This window comes from Pituophis catenifer, unplaced genomic scaffold, assembly GCF_029215685.1.
Source record: "Pituophis catenifer annectens isolate HBS135680 unplaced genomic scaffold, rPitCat1.0.hap2 SCAF_3, whole genome shotgun sequence".
In the NCBI taxonomy this organism is placed as follows: Eukaryota; Metazoa; Chordata; class Lepidosauria; order Squamata; family Colubridae; genus Pituophis; species Pituophis catenifer.
In genome coordinates this window covers 26472284-26494939 of record NW_027256883.1, presented here as the reverse complement: position 1 = coordinate 26494939, position 22656 = coordinate 26472284, and the positions used below count along the sequence as shown (strand labels likewise).

The window sequence follows — 22656 nt, the reverse complement described above, 5'->3', positions numbered from 1 at the left end:
AGCTAACTTCACTTGACACATTATCTCCTAGCTATTCAGTATACTTTCCAGTATAATAGGTGCTTTGTGATTTTCTTTGGAATTAAGGTGTATGATGCAGCTAAAGTAATGGTGTAAGAAAACAACTATTAACTTAAGACAAATTTGATATAATCCATAGCTGAAACCAAATTTAAAATATGTTTATTTTCTACTACTCTGAGTCTATATAGGATTTATGTTCTGCCCAAGTAAGAATGTTTGATTTGAATGGTGAGAGTTCTATAAGGAATTACTCTAGCTTGGTTATCACACTATGACCTCTGTGCCATCAATCTTGATACATTTTAGTTATTGATGTTAAATGTATGGATTAAGTGCATTAGATGCTTGACAGTTTACAGTTTATTTACATGTCCACCCAAGATGAAAAAATGCTCCCTCAATTTGATTAAATATCCAACAAGTATTTGAAATTTTCTTATAATTTTTAACAATTTATCTAGTGTTGTACTAACAATACATCATTTTATCAAAGTTCTCTTTAAGATTATACAATTCAATGTAAATTTTAATCCTTTCTTCTATATACTCTTCCATTGGCCCGACTATAGATTATATCCTATTTTTTTGCCTGTTTTATTATAACAATCTTTAACTTCATTGTACTGTTTCCATTTTGATAAAGTTTATAGATCTTAGCAATAATATGATCATCATTAGTACAGAACTCTACATCAAATTCAGTATTATGCTTTTCAAATTTATAATTCATTTCATCCAACTTAAATCTTGTCATTTGATAACCTAGTCTATGCTGCTTCTAGTTAACAAAATATGTATTAAGTGAAATTCTTAATTGATCTATGCCTAATAGAGAGATCAATAGTTATGGGTTAATTTGATGATGATGACCACAGCATAAGGAAAATTATGACTTGGAATATAAGAAGCATAAATGATAAAACATGTGAATTAACAAATGAAATAAAATAAAATAAAGTAAATATGTTACATGCCTGTGAAAGTTGGAGAAATGGGATGGATGAAATAGATCTGGCGTTCATTTCCTTGTGTGTAATTCACCTGCTCCATTTTGAGATCCAAGAATGATGGAAAATGATGGTTGCCTACTTAGAAAAAAGATCTGTTTCTTTTGAATATATATTTTAATATGTTCACATAATAAAAGAATGATATAAATCTAAAATTGTAGTTTATTTTATTATTTATAATTTAAGAGACTTAATTAAGAATATGAAACAGTGAGAAGTTATGTCATGAAATAGACCATTATTTGGTAGTATGAAGAATAATTTGGGGGAGAAAACTGGATATGGAAGAAAAAGAAATTAAAAAAGGAAACAAATTAGAATGGAAATGGAATGACTATAGAAAATTCAGGTACTGTATGAAAAACTGTTAGAATATTAGTCTCCCAACAGAATAAATGGGTAAAGTGAATGGATCCAATCTCATAATTAATGTTATTGTTGCCTTAAAACTGTTGAGTTAGCTTTGGATTTGAAGAAAATAGTGACATTGTTTGATTTCTGCCATCATAGGAGAGCACTGAATTTGGGAGTTCTTCGAGATCCTGGTTCAGAGGTTGAAGACAGACAGTACCAAATAGACCTCCAGTCCATCAACATTGGTACTGCTCAGTGGGAACAGCTAAAGCCGGAGAAGGAAAATGGTAAAAGCAGGGCTGTGCCAGAGAATGAAAGGAATTCTCAGAATCCAGCACTTGAATGGAATATGGCCAGTAGGTAAGAATCTGCTTGGAAGTGGTGCTTTGTGGATTCTATGCAAAAAGGTGTAATGATAACAGCATCTCATAGATTTGAGCTAATTGGTTTTTTAATTTATACATAGAAGTGTATGTTTGCACTTCCATTGCAAACACGTTTTCCATGAGCTAGGATTCTGAATAAGGCATTTCAAACTGTTTATAGAATTGTTGTCCAATAATCATACAGATAAAGTTATGTCTATATTTCTGTAATAGCTTATTATAGCCATAAAGTGTAACACGGGCCAAAACCTGACATTCCCATTACTAGTCTAGAAAAAGCAGCAGCATTATCCCTTTTGTACTTTTGTAAAAGTTTGAACAGAACTAGTTTAGACATTTTAAAGCCAACAGACGACAAAAATGTTTCCCCCCAATTGGCTTGAAACCAGTTTCTGTGCTTCTGTAAATGAAAACAGCTGCTGTTTCTGAAATGACAAATTTCTGTTGATTTGTTGATATGCAAAAGAGGGCTTCCAACTCAAATCTAGTTAGAAATATTACATTGACATCTTCCATTTTTAGTTCTCCATTTTGATTACATTGCTACAATAGACTTTGATTTGTTTTCAGTCAAGGGTCACATCAGTCCTTTAAAGATAGGCTACCCAGCATATGCATTGCAGTGAATGCAAAAGAGGCAATTAAAATAATGCATGTTGAAAAGAGTCTGATCAATGGAGTTCTGCAATATTTTATGTAAAGGGGGGTGGGTGGGAGCCAAACATCTACCTGCAAAGGCTGTGGTTCAGGAGCATAAAGCATTTTTCTAAGGTTTCAGATCAAGCGGGTATATTTTTTCCATGTTCCTTGTTTCTTTATTTGCTGCATTTTTTGATTAGAATAACTAAATATAGCATCTCTAAAACCTTAAAACACCCTTAATATTAAAAAAAAAACCTAAGATCAAAATCTTATTTAGCTTTTTGCAGTTTATTTCAGATTATTTAATTTTTTAAGTTTATGATTAAAATTTTCTTTTGTTCAGGAATGGAGGCAAACTCATGCAGTTTATTCAGAGCTTGTTCTGAAGGTCTCTAATAGCTTAGAGGTAGTTATGATTAGAAAGTGAGGTTTGTGAACTTAGTGTCTTTTAAAAGTCTCTTATCACTGTTTGGAACAAGTTAGCTGATCTCTTTGTCTCCTGGCATGCAAGCCTGCAGAAAACCTGTCCTGCAGTTTCCTCAGGAGAGCAGTCATCCAAAGCACATGTGGGCAATCTCCTGTCCTCTCTTTATCCAAAGAGGTTCCAAGGAAACCTATTCATCAATTCATTAGCCTTTGCTGTAGTTGAGGCTATTTTCAATTCACAGAGGCAGAGCTGTCTTCGATTCACCATAACTCCTCAAGAAGTTGAGTTTGATGGAATTTTGTTACACATATGCATACACATGGCATGCTTTGCTAAGGGGTTCTTTTTCTGCCTGTAGCATTTTTTTTTTGTGATGTTAAGTTGTGATGTTAAGTTTACAAACACATGTCTTTTTGAACACTGCAAAGGCAAAATCATCCACAGCAGTTAAATAACAGCATTTTTTTTTGTAAAATATATCTACATTTTTTTTAGTTTCAACACTGCTGTAGTTTTAGTTTCAGCATCAATTCCCAAATACAATAAATATAAATAGCAGTTTAAGGCCCATTTGTAAATCAAACCATTTTTATGGTATGGTCTTAAAAGCTTTGCAAAGTCTTCACTGTACTTATTAATTAGATGAAATGAAATAGATTGATATTCCTATATAAAATCCTTCATATTAAATATATATAAAGTCTTTGGTATCCAGATTTGAATAGACCAATGATAGTATTTTAAATGACCTGGAATGCCTTTCAGCTACTGTTATATTATTGGGCATACAGTCAACCAGATGGCTAGATTGTATTTGGCATTTTTATCGGTCTAAAGTCCTTCCAAAAGGGGAAGGACTTGGGAGAGGCAGAAATTGTTGTTCAACAGTATTAAATGTATCATTGCCGTTTATTATGATGATGTGTGAGTAATGTACATAAACATTTAAACTTCATCAAGACAATTGTAATAAGAAAATAAAATAATAGTGGCTTAATATTTTCATGTTTTGTTCTTTCAATTTATGCTCTGCCTTGCTACCTTTGCAAGTTTGGGAGAAAATGTGCTCAAGGTTTAGGTCAAAGTATGCATGTAACATTAATGTTTTATTCTGAAGTATTCCAAATGCCCAATGAAGCTGTCTAAATATTCCTCTAAGACAGTTGGTTCCAGAATATTTTTCTCCCTTTTTTAACCATTGTGAATATGCAGCATATAGGCACAACATAAAATGCTTGGAAAATCCTAGTAGGTTTCACAGAAGAGGTCTGATAAAAGGATATTATCAATTTCTGTGCCTTGAGATTTCTGGCAAAATTTACTTGTGTGTTTAATTGTGCAAGGCCTTGTTGATTTAGCAGAGGGGCATGGACATAAACTAGAAAGAAAAATAGATTTTATTTTTTTAAAGGCCAGAAAAGCATTAATTTCATTCATGACTCCTAATAACTTAATTGGTAGTTCCCTCAAGAATATAAGGGAAAGAACCATTTTATTCTTTTTCTGTTATAGGATTTACATGGTCACTTGCATCTCCAATACTTATTTTGTGGGTACATATTCTGGAGCATTTATTTACTTGTTTTCTTAGTACTATGTTTGAAACAAATGTTTTTTCAAAGCAGCATGTACAAAGAAGAGTCATATATATTTCTGAAATGTTCCTTCTGTTTCAAAAATAAACAGATGCCTAGGTGATCATACTACATTATACTATTCCTCACTGATGATACTCATATGGCCAACACCTGCCCCAAATTAATGGAACATTAAAGAGTGGTACCGTGTAGGAAAATTAGTAGAGAAAGCACAGGTTTATTTCTTGTTATCTCTTTAGAATCACTGGAAAAACCTTCAGATCTGAAGATAGTGTCTTACAGTTTAATTTAACACTTGCATGAATTCTAACACCTGCTGTAGCTTCTTTTCTTAGAGAAACATTTAAATATCCCACAAAGCTAATTTTGCTGATTCAGTGGGTCCCCAATTAGGCAGTGAATGTTGAATAGTCCTCTCTTTCTCTGGATCCTTATCAGTTATCATGACTATTTAAAATTTTGTATAAGATTTAAAATATATGTTTATAAATATATTTATTACATATTTTCTAATAGAATAGCATTTATATGTTTATGTTGGATATTGATAGCATTAAAAAGTAATCTTAGAGCATTTTCTCAGCTTTCGTGCTCAGTTGTGTATGTGTGTTCTCTGACCATTATTGTAACAGTATTTTTCTGTAATGTTGCTAGGTTAAGAAATTAATATTTACAAATATGAAGGAACAGTCTTTTAACCATAAGAGTTTATCATTTAGTGTGCATTTATTTCATTTTATTTTTTAGCATAAAACACCATCAAGAACGAAGAGCTATTTTAACTCCAATTTTAACAGACTTCACTGTACGGATAACTGCAGCTCCTGCCATCATTTTCACAAAAGTAATTTCTCCAGAGAATTTACACACAGAGGTCAGTACTAGATATGAGATGTTTATCACCGAGCTTTATATCTGCACATTTGTTAATTATTAAGATGATATATAAAATTGTGTTAAAAATACTGTGTGGTATGCACTTGTTGGGCCAGAACAGAAAGTCCAGGCAAAATTGTTTGCTGAATCCTTCAACATTGTCACCAGATCTCTAATGGATAATAAATTCTGCTTTTAAATGAAGCACATAGTGAAAACTGACTTGATTTAAGTTGAGATGCCAACCGCAAGGAATGCCATATTATTTTCCATGGCCAAAATTATATTTAAATCAGGCTTCTGAGCATCTTTTCTGAAGATCAATCTAAGAATCCTTAAATGTCAACATTGGGAAAGCAGGTCATTTAGGACCCCAAATGATATTTTCTTTTATAAGAAAGAAGGCTAAGGCATAATTTTAGATCACCCAAAGGAAATACAGTTTCAAGGCAGATTATTTTCTCTTTAATTTTTTTTTCAAACTTTCATCAAGAAAGTTTATATCATCTTTTTGGCAGCCAGCTGCTTGTTACCCTTAGCTCCCATCAGTTCATTTCAAACTTTGCACAGAGGTTTGGGGCTCTCATTCTTTATGGAAAAGGATTGTAGTTGTGGTACTTTAGTTTCTGTCACTGGGATGGCCAGAAATAGAATTGAAGGGCTCATGAAGCCTGCCCTATTTCGCTGCCCATGGCCCCAATCTCCACAGCTTTATCTTGTGTTGCATATCTGCTGAAAAAGAGAGTTTGAAAAAAAAAAAGATGAATAGAGAAAGCATATAGTACAAAGTAACAGATGAATTTTACTGTTCCTGTTGTTCAGGAATGTAGCTGTTTTAATTTTTCTTGAATCTACTCCCTTTGGATATTCAGTAAGAAAGGGAGAGATCTACCACAGATTACTAAGGAAGAATATGTACATATTTTTTTTATCACAAGAGGATATGATTTCCTGCTTAGTAAGCAAATCTGTTTATTTTCTCCTTTCATTAATTTCTAAAACATGATTATGATTGTTTTCTTTTCTTTGTGTGGGGGTTATAATAGCCAGGGGACAATGGTCATTTATCTATGCTCCAAATGTTAGCAGACAGCTACAAATCAATTGAATCAGCTATCTGTGAGCTGCAAAATACAGTTTCATTATAAACTAACATGTGCTGGTAGACTCAAATACATCTCTGTGAGAAAGGAGAATTACAATTTTCTGCCAAGAAAATGAATAAGGGCTCTTGACAGCCCAGAATTTAATATAACAAAGAAACAGGACCTCACACATGAAATACATGAAACAAAGAGAAAGCAACTTAATTGTTAAATATCCTGTTGGAACTGTAGCTGTATGACATATCACTCCTCCACTTGATTTTATTTTACAGATGGTGCATTGTCTTTTCTCTGAAGGAGATAGAGAAAATGTTAATAAACAATTGAGAGAATATAAACAGCTTATATTGTCTTTCTTAAAAATAAAATTATATAAATGCCAAGAATAAGCTGCTAACCAATGGAATTTGTCTTGCAAACTTGTTTCTTTCATAGGAAATTTTAGTATGTGGCCATTCTTTGGAAGTGAATATGACAACAGGTCTGGATTTCTTCCTCAGTGTTGCTCAATTACAGCTCCTACGACAATTAATGCAGGATAATATGTCTGGATTGGAGCCTTCCAATAAAGCTGCAGAGGTAACTTCCATTATCGGTTGACTTTTGGAAGCAACTATGCTTCATCATCCAATATCTAACATTTTTATTATTGATAGTATGTGCTGCCTAAATATGTGTTACACATATCATGATTATGTCTGAAAGTACTTCAGTATAATGATCCCCTTTGGGATATACAGGTAGTCCTTGGCCACAATTGAGCCCAAAGTTTATATTGCTAAGTAAGACATTTGTTAAATGAGTTTTGCCCCATTTTACAACTTTTTTTGCCACAGTTGTTAAGTGACTCACTGCAGTTGTTACATTAGTAACACTGTTGTTAAGTGAATTTGGCTTTCCTGATGACTTTGCTGTTCAAAAGGTCACAAAAGGTGATCACATTGCCCTGGGACAATGCAACCCGGGGCATTGCCATGGTCATAAGTGTGAAAAATGGTCATGTCACTTTTTTCAGTGCCGTTGAAACTTCGAACGGTCACTAAGCGAACTGTTGTAAGTTGAGGACTACCTATGAAGGAACCCTGTCTTCTGTATGTATTTTCTTGGCTACATTTTGTTTGTCTGATCATAGGAAAGGAAGAGTTTGGTTTCATTCTTTTCAGCTATTGGCTACAGTAAAATCAGTCCAATTGACCTGTACAATTGTACAATTGAGGAACAAGCAAGTAGTTGGTAAACTATAGTTAAACCTTTCTCCAATTTGAGGCTTGATTGAAGCATTAGAATTGCGATATCAGAATTTTTTTTCCTATTCTAGCTATGGCACATCACTTCATTTCATTTCATTCATTTATTCGAATTTCTATACCGCCCTTCTCCTTTCGGACTCAGGGCGGTGAACAGCCAGATAAAAAAACATCTATACAAACATCACAGTTAAAATAAAGTTAAAATAGTTTATAAATTTGGCCCATAATTTAAAACTTGTCAATTAAAATAAATATTAAAATTTTAAAACTAACCCTAAAATCAGGACAGACCGGCTAGCTGAAAAAAATGAGTTTTTAGGGCCCGACGAAAAATCCGGAGGTCGGAGATCACTCGTATCTCTGGGGGTAGATTGTTCCATAGGGTAGGTGCCACCACAGAGAAGGCTCTCCTCCTGGGGGTCGTCAGCCGGCATTGTCTGGCCGACGGCACCCTGAGGAGGCCCTCTCTGTGGGAACGAACCGGCCGGTGGGAGGCTATTGGTGGCAGAAGGCGGTCCCGTAAATACCCTGGCCCTAAGCCATGGAGCGCTTTAAAGGTGATCACCAACACCTTGAAGCGCACCCGGAAGTCCACCGGAAGCCAATGCAGCTCGCGCAGGAGAGGAGTCACATGGGAGCGCCCCGTCGCTCCCATAATCCCCCGCGCAGCCGCATTCTGCACCAGTTGGAGCCTCCGGGTGCACCCCAAGGGGAGCCCCATGTAGAGAGCGTTACAATAGTAACTTGAACTAGTCTCAGGTGTATCACATACAGGTGTTGCCCAGAATAGTCATGGTTAGCTGCATAAATTCTGTAGCATTCATTGGGATATCAGAGAAAACCAGGCTCTGCAGAACAAATTGAGAACACTACCTAAAATCCTATTTTTCCCAAAACAGCAACACTGTGAGATGAGTTGGGCTCAGACACAGTGGCTGCCCCAAAATCACCCAACCAACTTTCATGGCTAAGGTGGAACTAGTATTCACAATCTCCCACTAGGCCAAACTGATTAATCTTGTTCTAAACATAGTTTTCTTTCCTCTTGTAAATCCAAACCTAAGAAATATATTTTAAGAATGAACATTTCTCTACAATAATATCCTAAATTTCATCTACTTTTTTTTCTTTCAAATAAGCCAGAGTCATAATCTTGAATTTCCTTTTCATTACTATTTAGGCTTGTTTGTAGAGGTTCCGGTGAGGTATCTTAGTTCCTAACATTACGCTAAACAAAACATACATAGGGCTCTTTGTGTTTGCTTGACTCTGCACCCCAAAGCATTCTTAAAAAATTTAAACGGTTACTGGTCCAGAGTATTATTTCAATGTGTGCCCAGTGGCTCAGGACAAAATAAAAACAAAAGGAAATTGGATATCATAAAGTTTCTTGGGGATCTAGAGGGATTGGCAATATTTCCATAATCATATTTGGCACAGCAATCTATACCAAATCAGCTGTTTTCTAAAGGCACCTTCAAACTGCTCATTAAATGTTCATTGGTCTGAAAAACTGGACTCCTTCATTTCTTGCTGGGAATAAACAATAAATAGAAATAATTACATTTGCTGACTTATTTCTTTATTTCGGATAAGCAACACTTCTAAAATAGTCTAGTTTATCATTGCCTGTGAACAATGCTACTCCACAAAAGTATTCTCTTATTAGAAATGATTACAGTGACTATAGTCCAGCAAGGAAGAAGCAAAATAATTTCTGCTCATTGGCAGTGTTTAAGATTATCCCTTTTAATGGCTTCAATATATAAGTAACCTAAAACTTCTCTTCAAGTTCCATTTCACAATAGAGCCTATTTATTCAATTCCTCCTATCTTGAGCTGTTATAACTTATTTTATGGCAGCGAACCTTTGTTTCATTTTCACTCCCCCACTTAGACACTCTCTGAACGATGAGCATCAAGAAGGAAAAGAACATTATATTTCCAACATTACATTTCCTTTGCTATATATTTCTCAACTCCCATTAGGAGCTCCTTCACATTTCTTTTCCTAGCAAAGGAAGACCATCTTCTATCATCTGCAAACATATCCTCCAACACATAGTCTTCTGAGACCTCTACAAATCCTAAGTTTAAAGAAAAGCAACAAAATTACTCAGAGGACTGGGCTGATTTATGATCAAGGTTTCTGAAAATTATATATATATACGTTTGACTAAGAAATGCAGAGTCTAAAAGAGGACATAAATCTGCAAATGTAGCACCATGATGTAAACATCAGCAAAAAAGGGACATTTTAGGACTTCATAAGAGATCATTACTAGAAATCAGATACTACTATTCAAAGTAAAATAGTGCAGGGACCAAGAACTCTTCAGATGGAGTTAATGGTTTGAATTACAAATTATTTCTCAACTCCTGTTCAGTTGTTTGTACTAATTCAAACCTTATCACTAATTATTCTACATAATGTTGCATACCTGAATTTCAAACATCACTTAGACATTTTGTGGTACAACACATTACAAAAGGATAAAAGTTGAAGACTGAAGATACATTACAGTAATTGAATAACAAGTTTGTTTTTAAAAGTTGGCTAGCTGATCTGGAAGTAGTAATTACTTTGTTCACAAATATCCAGTAATCATCATATTAAACCCACTTCCAAAAGGACCATATGTAAGAAATAGTATATGTATACTTTTTAAACCAGTGTTACAGAGTAAATTAAATGTTTATATTTTACCAAAATAAAAAACATATTGTGTAGAACGTTAGAGAGTAACCACATAATTAAGGCCAAAAATGGTTCTTCTTTGATCTATGTAGGTGCTAAAGGACAAATGTTATTTTATGTAAATGTAAATTTCTGAATTTTCCAGTACTTCCTATTACAGTTCTCAGATCTTTATTCTTGTACAGTTGTCTTATTTTGATTGGACTTACTTTACTAACATTGTCATTCCTTTAGAGTTTAATTTTGCTTGTTTATCTGTAATTGAGATTAAAGTATTTAAGCAGAACAAGAGACTTCTGTGGGATCGTTTAGTTTCGGTTAACATAGCAAAGATTTTAATTTTGTTATGCGAAAATGCAAACATTAACTTATGCATCACCAGGTAATATAGGATTGAGTTAAATCTTCTTGTATGCTAGCTTCTGGGGAAAAATATTTGTACATTATTGAAAGTATAAAATTACTATTCCAGAATCATAATTTTTTGTTTAGCAGGGGAAATAAATCACTTCTGAAGCAATCATCCTTTTTTCTTGTTGTTGGGTCTTCTCTGTATGTACCTATAATGAAGTATACAAGCTCATCAGAATAGTTTTATCAAGTCAAAAATATTGCGGAAGGTTTTGTAATAATTGAAAAAGTAGTAGTGGAATGTTGAGCAACTTTCATTAGTTTTGGCTGTATCTTGTGTGAAAAAATCCTGGACTGCATTGAAGACCAAAGGATATTGTACAGCTACTAGGCTTTTGAAAATGTATTTATGTACTCTATTCCACATAATGAAATAGATCAGGGACTATTTCCATTTAGTGTTAAAGAAACAATCTCAAGTGAATAATAGCCATGTTTCTTCTTAATTTTTAATATTCTTGACATATCCATGAATCTTTTATACTGTCTGTTTACTTATTATTTTATCTTTATTCCTATTAAAAGTACCATATCAGTAGATCTCAAGATAATTTAGAATATTCATAAAGATTACAAGCAGATAATATAATTCAGTAAAAGAATTACAAATTCTCAGAACAATTCCAAAGAAAAAATTACGAACTAATTTTTTGTGAATAATTTATGATTTGTGGCAGGCTGGTTAGCAAATTCTGGCATCTTTAAAGTTGCCAACTTTGAAAAACACTGGTTTAGGGACCCTGTATTCTAAGCCTGATTATTTTTCAGCTGCTGTAGCATCCTCAAATCTTGCAGCTGACTTTCAGAAGCAAAGCCATGAATTTTCATCAATATATTTTTAGTTATTGTAATTTGTATTTGAGGGCAAACTAAGATGCTAAATAAGTATGCAAAGGCTCTATTTTGTAAGAGCTGAAACTAGCGAGATGGGAGATAGCTCTTCTCAGGCAGGAAATCAAGGCTGACAAAATAATGGATAAGCACATGATAATTTAAAAGTTGGGAAAAAACTCTTAAATTTTGAAATGGAAGCATATATGTATTACATTTCTGTGTTTTGTAGCAGGATAATTTTTTTTAACAGTTATGACAGCAAATATATCTACTGGCATCACGTCCTTGAAATTTGTAGTTGCTGAATGTGAGTTTGAGTTTCTGGTAGTTTAAAGCTGAAGTTCTGAAGAAAGGAAGGAGGACTGCCCTAAATTTTGTACTGCATATAACAGTTGCAGCAGTTTCCTATTCCAGAAGTAGACAGAGGGGTAGTTGATAATATCAGGAGTTCCTTGGTTCTATAATGATCCACAGCTATCAGATTTCTACAGTATCTGCTGTGAGGAGCAGGTGTAGAACCACTAGCCATCTGCAAGTACAAAGGAGACCACACACTAATTTATAACCAAATGCAGATCTCACTAGATAAGCTTCTTGTATCCCTTTTCTCTTCTGCATTCTGGGGAGAGTCAGTGGGCTTTATTGCAAGAGGCAAGTTTATTGGAATACAAGAATTGACACCTCCTAGGGGGAATTTTTTCCATTCATTTGTTTGCAAATCTCAAGTCTCATTCTCTTTAATCTGAACAAAAGTTCCCATAAATTGGGAAGAATATGTGGTTTTGCTAAGAGCAACTGCGGTATGCTAAAGGATGGGGAACTCTTATATTTTACTCATTACAAATTCTTTCATATTCATCACAGGATATTTCTATGTAGCAGTCTTTTTAAAAACTACTGATCTAGCAAATACCACTACCTAGCTTAAAAACTGAACTTTGATTGTCTTCATTTGTGCAATCTTGAAAACAGTCAGAGAAAACCATACACAAAGCAACTCTTCCTCCAGCTGATTAATAAAAGAGTTCAAGAATTAATTAATTAAATAAATAAATCCATCTGGGCATTGTGAAACTGACCAGAAGGATTAAGAATGGGTTGCTTGGTAAGGTTGCTTGTATGTCTTTCCTCCTTCCTCCAGTTTGCTTCAGTTACTTGGCCTGTTTGTAACCAGTGTCTAGGAAGCTGTTATGAAGCACAACAATGTTATAGAAATAATAAAAAATATTATTACATTTATAGGTCACTTGACCCCCAGTGATCCACTCAAGTTCCGTATTGTTAAATTAAATAAATAATCAGGACTAGTCACATTTTCATTGATTAAAGTAAATTGTACTTAAGATCTTGGAAATATTAAAAAATTGTAGATACTATAGATTAGATGGATGTAATTTGGATAGTAAGATGGGCAACATATAAATTTAATATATAATAAAATAAATTTATAGACTACAATTTCTGTATATTATATTACTAAATTTATGTATGAAATTTAAGCCAGTTTGAGGTCTGTAGACTCAGTGGGCTCCTGACTTATTTTTTAGTGTAAAGAAGCTTCCTTGATAAATTCTTTTGACTCTTTTATAAAATCAAATTTCTTTGATATGTTACAGATTTTTTTTTAAATAAGGAGTTTCAGAAATTGTTATAGCATGATTTAGTGTCAGTTTCACTGAGCTTTTGTACAAATCTGTGTAGTTTTTTTAGACACTGGTATTAAAAAGTATAAAAAGTGTATATCAGTTAGTATGTCAAGGTTCCGACTAATGAACCCAAGCAAACCAGAACTCTGAGGCTGGAATCTTGCTCAAAGGACTTCCTTGGTTCCTTGGAATGTCCTTGGTCACTGATCTATGATGGCTCATGGCTCTATTACAGGGGTCCTCAAACTACGGCCCGCAGGCTGGATATGGCCCGCCAAAGCCATTAATCTGGCCTGTGCAGGACAAGGCTGCCCTCCCCACATCGCCCCACCTACCCGCTGCCCCCCCACCTTCTGGAGGCCGAGGAGGCCAAAAATGGGATGTGTGGAGGCCTCAGGAGGCCAAAAACAGGCCCATTTTTGGGCGGCAGAGTAGATGTGGAGGACGAGGAGGTAAAAAACGGGCCCGTTTTTGGCTTCCCTGGCCTCCAGAGAGAGGGAAACAGAAAGGGAAGGAGGGAGAGAGAGAAAGACACACACACACACACACACACACACACACACACACACACACACACAGAAGTCCCTCACCCACCCACCCCCAAGGCAGCCACATCCCTTCACTAACCTGATTTCCACCCCCAGGAGCATAACAAATTAAAGTTTAATTTATGTGTATTGTTTAATGGACTGCTAAATTGGCCATGTCCACCCAGTCACATGACCACCTAGCCATACCCACCCAGCCGATCTGGCCCCCCAACAGTCTGAGGGACCGTGAATTGGCCCCTGTTTAAAACATTTGAGGACCCCTGCTCTATTACATATTCAGATCATTATTACATAATGCCAAGTAATTCTATTACTGGATAAACTATATACATTTGTTCCTAAGAATGTTGCTATATATTATATTTCTTATTATTTCTCCATAAAATTAAATAAATATATTCCAGTTTATAGTCCATTCCCATAATTAAGTAATCTTAAATAATTTATACCCACTTTCAATAGCTCCCATGGTGATGGATGTTGCAATTAAAGCATAACTTTAACCCTATGAAAAAGCAATATAAAATCAGATTTGTGAATGTACCTTCTCATTCATGTGATTGTGCGTTTATGTAAGAAAGCTAGATCTGCTGAAATATAAGTACAAATAGGCAAATTCCTTTTAAAGATTATTGAGTCAAGGTTCAAGAATGGTTGAGTTACTTTTTTTTTTTTTAATTTGATTTATATGCCGCCCTTCTCCGGAGACTCAGGGCGGCTTACAATGTGCTCAGCAATAGCCTTCATCCTTTTGTATATTTATACAAAGTCAGCTTATTGCCTCCACAACTGGGTCCTCAATTTACCTACCTTAGAAAGGATGGAAGGCTGAGTCAACCTTGAGCCTTGGCGAGATTCGAACCTGCAGTAATTGCAGGCAGTTGGTCTTAATAACCAGCTTAATAACAGGGTGCCTTAGACCACTGTACTACCAAGGCTACTTGACAATGGTTTCTGCAGAACTTTTTGAAGATAAGCAAAAAAAAGTAGTATCACAATTCCAAAATAAGCCTATTATAGTGTAGAGTTTCCTGTTCTCATGTCTTTTGTAGTTCTTTAAATTTTTCATTGATTACCCTGTTTCCCCTAAAATAAGATATCCCCTGATAATAAGACAGGGTCTTATTTTTGGGGAAACATGGTAGACACAGATTTCTTATTGTCTTTATTATAGTTATAAAATTATTCTGAAGTCCTGAAATCAGATCCTTAGCAATTTTCTCTCTGCATTATTGATGTAAATAGATTTTGCACTTACTTGCCAGACAGTCTCTGAGAATCTGATATGCGCACCTTCCGCCGTGCTTTAAAGACCTTATTATTTCACCAGGCGGGCCTGGCCTAATTTTCTCCCTCTTTTATAAAAGATTTTTAATTTTTAAATATCTTTTAGTATTTTATACATTCAATTTTAAAATTGGTTTTAAAAAGTTTGGGGTTTTAAATTTGTCGGGGCCAAAATTATTTAATTTGATTTTATTCTACTTTTAAATTTTGAATGTATGTGTTTTATTGTTTGGCTGTGCACCGCCCTGAGTCCTTCGGGAGTAGGGCGGTATAGAAATCAAATCAAATCAAATCAAATCAAATCAAATCAAATCAAATCAAATCAATCAATCAATCAATCAATCAATCAATAAATAAATAAAATATGATTGAACAGAAGGAAAATAATATACAAGCAGTCATTTTATGCAGCAAACTTTCCTAGTTTTGTCTGTATATTGTCACAAGCTGTTTACAACAGCATGCACAAAAACAACATGGTGAGGGGCTGCTGTGGGTCACTACTCATCATATGGTACCTGCTGAGAGTCACCACAAAAACTCTGTTTGAAATTGTCTTTACATGATAATTGCCTTACATAGCAAACCATTATGAGATGGCTTGCTCTGGGAAACAGCTGGCATACAGAATCAGTTCAAAGACAGAATATTTTGGGGAGGGGATAGCAAAGCATGTGGCAAGGTCACATTCTCATGAGAAGCTGGCATGCACACAAAGCAATGTTCCGTGGAAGCAGTTTTAAGAAGCCACTTAAAAAATCTATATCATGAGAAGCAGTCCACAGAAATACTTCATCATGTGGCATAACTACATACAAAAGCAGTAACCATGAAGTAACCATGTGGTGAGAAAGCAGCCCTTAGTTTTTAAAATGCAACAGCAGGCTTGCTTGCTTATTCATTTAGCACTATTGCTTCACCATTTACATTTATTTATTTCTTTTATACAACTCAAGGTGACGTACCTAATGCTCCCTCCTATTTTCCCCACATCAGCAACCTGTGAGGTGGGTTGAATTATGAGAGAATGACTGGCCCAAATTCACCAGTCAACCCCATGCTGGAATCATTGTCTCCCACCATCACACTCTCTGAAGAAGTTGTTTTAGTGTGAAACCAAACATAATGTTATTGAATGTGATGTCATAAAATATTGTAAGTCTGTAGTAGCTTCTCCAACCTATATTGATTAAAGTTCTGTGTTTCAGATATTATTATTATTATTGTTGTTGTTGTTGTTATTATTATTATTATTATTATTATTATTATTATTATTATTATTATTATTATTATTATTTACTTGAGATGTGTTGAATGTCCATCCTTGAACCAGGAGAGACAGTATATTGAGTATTCATCTTTAGCTTGTTAAGGCCTAAGCACTATTCCCTTAGGCAAGAAAAGGCAAGCAGTACAGTCACATATGAAATCTTTAGGAAACTTACAAGCATTTGTCATTGATTTCTGTGTTGTGTATGAATAAGGTAGCACACATATTTGATGGCAAAGTTAATCATTCTGCAGCCATATCATGAGCAGAGAAAGAAACTGAGAAATTAAACACCGTAACTTATCAGGCTGTAAAAGAGAATGCTGGGGAGTTTTACTGACAGACTTGCAAGATTGCAGCCTTACAATAAAGTAGAACTAGCTCGTCTGGTTTTGTTTCTCAGCCAGCCTACTTGGAAAGGCTGACAAAATCTGAGTTTGAGAGGAATCCCAAATTCCAAGTCCCCCCAAAAATTTCAGTAGTTCATACAATTGGTCTTTTCATGGTGAACAGCCTTTTCGGTCAAGGCTTCAAAGTACAGGAATGGATGTTAGCTTTACTAGCTGGAATTGTGAAGCATCATCAAAATGTAGGGGTGGCTTCAGTGCTTTGTAAATTAACCATCTCTGTCCTCTTAAATATCTAGCAGATAGCACTTCAAGCACTTATTAGTTGGCAGAGCAAGCCCTGGAATTTAAGGTAGTCTGTTTTTATCTTTTTTCTTGTAAAAATCAAAAGTGACTCTAAATCCTTAGCTCACAGTTTTCAGATGTAATGACCCCTCTCCCCGGTGAACTTGCATTTTTATGTTATTTCACAAGATAATAGTTTGTTTCGAGAAGTTATGTAATTCTTTGTTGATAAAGACTTAACATTTACTCTTTTGGGTTGTAAAATCTCACATACTGGCTCATGACCAAGATAGTAATTGCCCCAAGGGGATGATTTTCCCTTAGAAAAATGTTGGAAACCCAGGTAATGAAAAATCTAAAAGATAAATAAAGTACTTCAGCCAAAATACATTTTTCTAGCTTTTTAAAAAACTTAATCTAATTATTTTTATTTATTTTCCAATGTGTTTGAGAATTAACCCATATGGATCAAGCAGTTTTAACCTGAGTGTTAAGTGCACGATTGGGCTCAGTCCAGATTTTGCTTGATTATCTGAAATCAGCTCTTTGTTGTGGGGATAGTATTTCTTTTGTCTCTAACTTTAATATAGTAGCTTAACATTCTGCTCAATGTCTTTCAAAGTCTATCAGATTATTGCATAAAATGTGGCAGAGCTTTGTAAAATTCAAAAGGCTAGTTTAGTAGCTAGAGTTCGTATTCTACTTTAATTCTTCAAATTGTAATTTTTAGATTTAGAAAACGATTACTAAAATTAAAATTGTAGATATTATGTATGGCAGCGAATGCAAGCAATACATCTCACAAATTAAATTTTTAAAAGGTTTTGCTGCCTCCATAGAATGCAGCATTTAAAATATTACACATACATTTAAAAAAAAAAATGAAGAAATGGCCTTCTATTTGCCTTCGTGTACTCATTTTGCTGCTCTTATTGCATCATCAGATAATCGCCCAGCCGCCCTGTTTAGGGTGACCCGCTCCCTGCTCCACCAGGAAGCGCGGGAGGACCCCTTGGAGGGAAGAGCCGAGGATTTTGTTCAGTATCTGCATGACAAAATCACTCAGATTCGGGAAGGTCTGGACTCCGACTGGGTAGGTCCAGCGAGGGTGACGGAGGCAGGTCTTGAGAATGTTATCTGGGATGAGTTTGATCCTGTGACCCCAGATGAGGTGGACAGGATTCTGGGTAGATTGAACGTGACCACATGTTTGTTGGACCCGTGTCCCTCCTGGTTAGTGCTGGCTTCCCAGGAGGTGACGCAAGGCTGGCCCCAATGCTTCATTGGGTGAGGGTGCCTTCCCCGCTGCCTTGAAGGAGACGGTGGTGAGGCCTCTCCTCAAGAAGCCCTCCTGGACCCGGCAGTATTGGCTAATTATCGTCCAGTCTCCAACCTTCACTTTGTGGCGAAGGTTGTTGAGAGTGTGGTTGCGCGACAGCTTCCCCAGTACCTGGATGAAATGTCGTATCTGGATCCATTCCAGTTGGGTTTCAGGCCTGAGTACAGCACGGAAACGGCATTGGTCGTGTTGGCTGATGATCTCTGGAGGGCTCGGGACAGGGGTTGCTCCTCTGTCCTGGTCCTGTTAGATCTCTCAGCGGCTTTTGATACCATCGACCATGGTATCATGCTGCACCGGTTGGAAGAGTTGGGGGTGGGAGGCACCATACTACGGTGGTTCTCCTCCTTTCTCTCCGACTGGTCGCAGTCTGTGTTGATAGGGGGCAGAGGTTGACCCCGAGGCCTCTCATATGTGGGGTGCCGCAGGGATCGGTCCTCTCGTCCCTTTTGTTCAACATTTATGTAAAGCCGCTGGGTGAGATCATCCGTGGTTTCGGGGTGAAGTACCATCAGTACGCTGACGACACCCAGCTGTACATCTCCACCCCGGACCACCCCAACGATGCCCTTGAAGTGAGGTGCCGGTGCCTGGAGGCCGTACGGATCTGGATGGGGAGAAACAGGCTCAGGCTCAACCCACCCAAGACCGAGAGGCTGTGGTTTCCGACGTCCCGATATAGTCAGCTGGTGCCATCGCTGACTATTGGTGGCGAATCATTGGCCCCCGCAGAAAGGGCTCACAACTTGGGCGTCCTCCTGGATTCATGGCTGTCTTTAGAAGAGCACTTGACGGCCGTGACCGGGAGGATTTTTCATCAGGTTCGCCTGATCCGCCAGTTGCGTCCCTTTCTAGATCGGGACTCTCTACACACAGTCACTCATGCCCTCGTCACCTCTCGTCTGGATTATTGTAACGTTCTCTACATGGGGCTCCCCTTGAGGTGTACTCGGAGGCTCCAACTGGCGCAGAGTGTGGCCGCGCGGGTGGTTATGGGAGCGACATGGAGTTCCCATGTAACACCTCTCCTGCGCGAGCTGCACTGGCTCCCGGTGGTCTTCCGAGTGCGCTTCAAGGTTCTGGTTATCACCTTTAAAGCGCTCCATGGCTTAGGACCTGGTTATCTATGGGACCGCCTGCTACCACCAATAGCCTCCCACCGGCCAGTACGCTCCCATAGAGAGGGGCTCCTCCGGGTGCCGTTGGCCAAACAATGTTGACTGGCGGCCCCTAGGGGGAGAGCCTTCTCTATGGGGGCACCTATGATCTGGAACGAGCTCCCACCGGAGATACGGAGGATCCCGGATCTGCGCACCTTCCGTCGCGCGCATAAGACTTTTTTATTTCATCAAGCTGGGCTGGCCTAAATCTTCTCCCCTTTTTAAATGCAAATTTTAATTTGTTTTTAAATTATGGGGTACTTTAAATTTGTTCAGCCCAATTATTTAATTTGTTTTTATTCTATTTTAAATTTTTGTATTTATGTGTTTTATCCTGTGGCTGTTCACCGCCCTGAGTCCTTCGGGAGTAGGGCGGTATAGAAAAAAATAAATAATATATATATATATGTGAAAAGTTATTCTCTAGTGTCAGTGATATATGCCATTGATGAGAAAGCCAATTTGGTGTAGGAGTGACATTGCTGGTCTAAAGATTGTAAATTCTAGTCTTCCCTTAGACATGGAAGCCAATTGGATGACTGAGTCAGTCATTCTCCTTCAGCCACAAGTTGTTGGGGAAAATAGGAGGCTGAAGTATTATGTACACTGTACACTGCCCTGAGTTGTAAGAAAATGAAAGTTAATAGCAACAACACACTTAGATTTGTATTCCTTCAGCCCTCTCTAAGCAGTTTACAAGTCAGCATATTGCCCCCCATAATCTGGATCTTCATTTGACCCGACCTTGGAAGGATGGAAGGCTGAGTCAACCTTGAGTCGTTGAGGATCGAACCCCTGGCATTTGGCAGAATCAGCCTGCAATATTGCATTCTAACCATTGCAAATCACGACTTTTACAAATAAAATCAAATGTATTCATGGTTAGCAATTGGCCTTTAAAATCTGGCCTATTTTTTTTTGGTGACAAGCACTTACTTAACCTTAATTGATCACTTAAAATGAAGTAGACATGACGTTAGCTTTGGCATTTGTAGGTCTTGCTCAAAGAACAGGTGGCAGCTGTGGTTAAGAGGGTTTTTGTACAGGTTTGTCTTGTGAGTCACTTGTGCCTGTTCCTGCACAGTGAAGCTTTGCTCATAGTGATTCAAGCCTTAGCCATCTCTTGTTTGAATTACCGTAATGCACTGTACTTGGGGTGACCATTGAAGAACATTTGGAAGCTACAGTTCATCCAGAATTTAATAGATTTAAAAAGCCACCCAACTCAAACAGTATAACACCGAGCAGCATGCCACAGAAAAACAAACCAGGAAATGGGAGATAAAAACCCAAATACTATAAAGAAATAGATTATATAAATATAAGATGGCAATGAGTAAAAGAATAAAAAGTGGATCCATTCAACTTGACCCAAATTCCTGGGAAAAATGCCAAGTCTTAAAAGCTTTCCTAAAGCTGAGTCGGCGGCTGTTGTATGTTCTGGGGAAGAACATTCCAGAGCATTTCAAGGGCAACCACCAAAAAGGCACGTGTCCTCAATCTCCTGAGGTGGCAAAATTTAAAATAGGAAACCTGGAGCACGCCCTCCCTCTGAGACTCCTTGGGGTGGCAGATGTTTGTGTGGGAAGGCAGCCCTACAAATAACCCCATCCTTTGCCATGTACAGCTTGGGACCAACTGCCTTCCATTATTTCTGCTCAACCTCCAGATCTATTTAGGAGAGCATATTCTGAGTCTTACCATTAAACAATGTCATCTTCTTGGACCCAGAAGTTGTGTCTTATCTGTGGTAGTGCAGCCCTGTGGAATAGCATTCCTCTAGGAAATCCAAACAACCTCAACCCTGTTAGCCTTTTTCAAGGCTTTGAAGACTGTTTCCTGAGGCTTTGGGGCCAGATGGTAAGGCAAGCTCTGCTGTTGATGTGGTTTTTCTGATTGGTTTTTGTTTTGTTTTGCTTTAACCTTGGACGTCATGGGTTATATGCAGATGTTTTAGTAGTTCTCTTACACACCACCCAGAGTCATTGTTGTGAGATGGGTGGCCCTACAAATTATAAATAAATAAATAAATAAATAAATAAATAAATAAATAAATAAATAAAATGTTAATCGTGGAGATAAAAGTAATATCTACTACATGTCAGAATACTGATGGCATGAGAAAGTGCTGAGACCTTCAGGAATGGAAATTGGGAGTTTACCTTGACCCGACCTTGTCACCATTCCAATAAAGTCCCCTTTCTGACATTGCTCAGCCTTTCAAAGAAAGCTGTTTTTGGCAGTAAGAGCATTTTCTTTTGGCTTGTAAATAATAGCTTCAGAGGTGAAATCTTTGCAGGATTACAGCAAGGATGGGATGAGAGTTGAGCTCTACAATGCATCTAAATGTTGCAAAGCATCTACCTTAATTTTTGGAATTATTTCTTCTCTGTACCTTGTTTTTTGTTATATCTTCCTTGATGAAACCTTGTGGAAAAAAAGATTGGGCAGCCTTTGATGTTATTTATATGGTGTTTGTAGGTTAGTTTTCAATATTTTTATACAGCCATGTTCCAGAAGGATAGGAAGATTTTTTCCTACTACATCTTTTTATCCTCCACAATCCCCCTGGACTCTCAATTGTTTTGCAAGAATGTGCAGTACTAAAACATTCATAAATGTTATTACTAAAACAATAATGGAAGTCTGAAAACATACTAAAAAGACTAAAATCCAGGTGTCAAATCCCAAACATCCTGCAGAGCAAATAAGATTCAATGGAAGTCATTCCAGGGGGCTGATGATACTGCAGGAAATCAGAGCCTTGTACCTCCTTAGAGTGTGGAGCCTCCAGCTGGTTTCCCTTTTCCTGGCAATATCAAATTGGTTGGACCAATTCAACTGGGGGCATCTCCCCCCTCCCTTTCCCACTTTCTCTCCCCCCCCGCGCGCCATGGACTAACACAGATATAATTGCTTTTTATTTGGCTTTCTAGGGACTGCTGCTTGTGTAACATCTACAATAATGTACATCAAACAATACTCAAAGATTTAATCTGGTTCAGCTGTTGTATAGTTAAAGTTACACTGAATAAAATCTTAATGGGTAATATAGAAATATATCCTATTTGGATGGGTGGGAAACCTTATCACAACTGAAGGAAAACATAAGCCAATAAGAAATGGATAAACTGCAGAGACATGTGTCTCGGGAT

The 22656-nt window shown here is 36.9% G+C and overlaps 1 protein-coding gene across 2 annotated transcripts in view; it reads left to right on the top strand.

Moving 5' to 3' along the window:
• Nucleotides 1-22656, top strand: part of VPS13B (vacuolar protein sorting 13 homolog B) — a 316205-nt gene that overhangs the window by 157456 nt on the left and 136093 nt on the right. For both annotated transcript variants that reach the window (XM_070940432.1, XM_070940433.1), the window contains exons 30-32: nt 1545-1748; nt 5189-5315; nt 6859-7002. In XM_070940432.1, coding sequence (XP_070796533.1) covers nt 1545-1748; nt 5189-5315; nt 6859-7002 — 475 coding nt within the window. The remainder of the gene's footprint in view (nt 1-1544; nt 1749-5188; nt 5316-6858; nt 7003-22656) is intronic.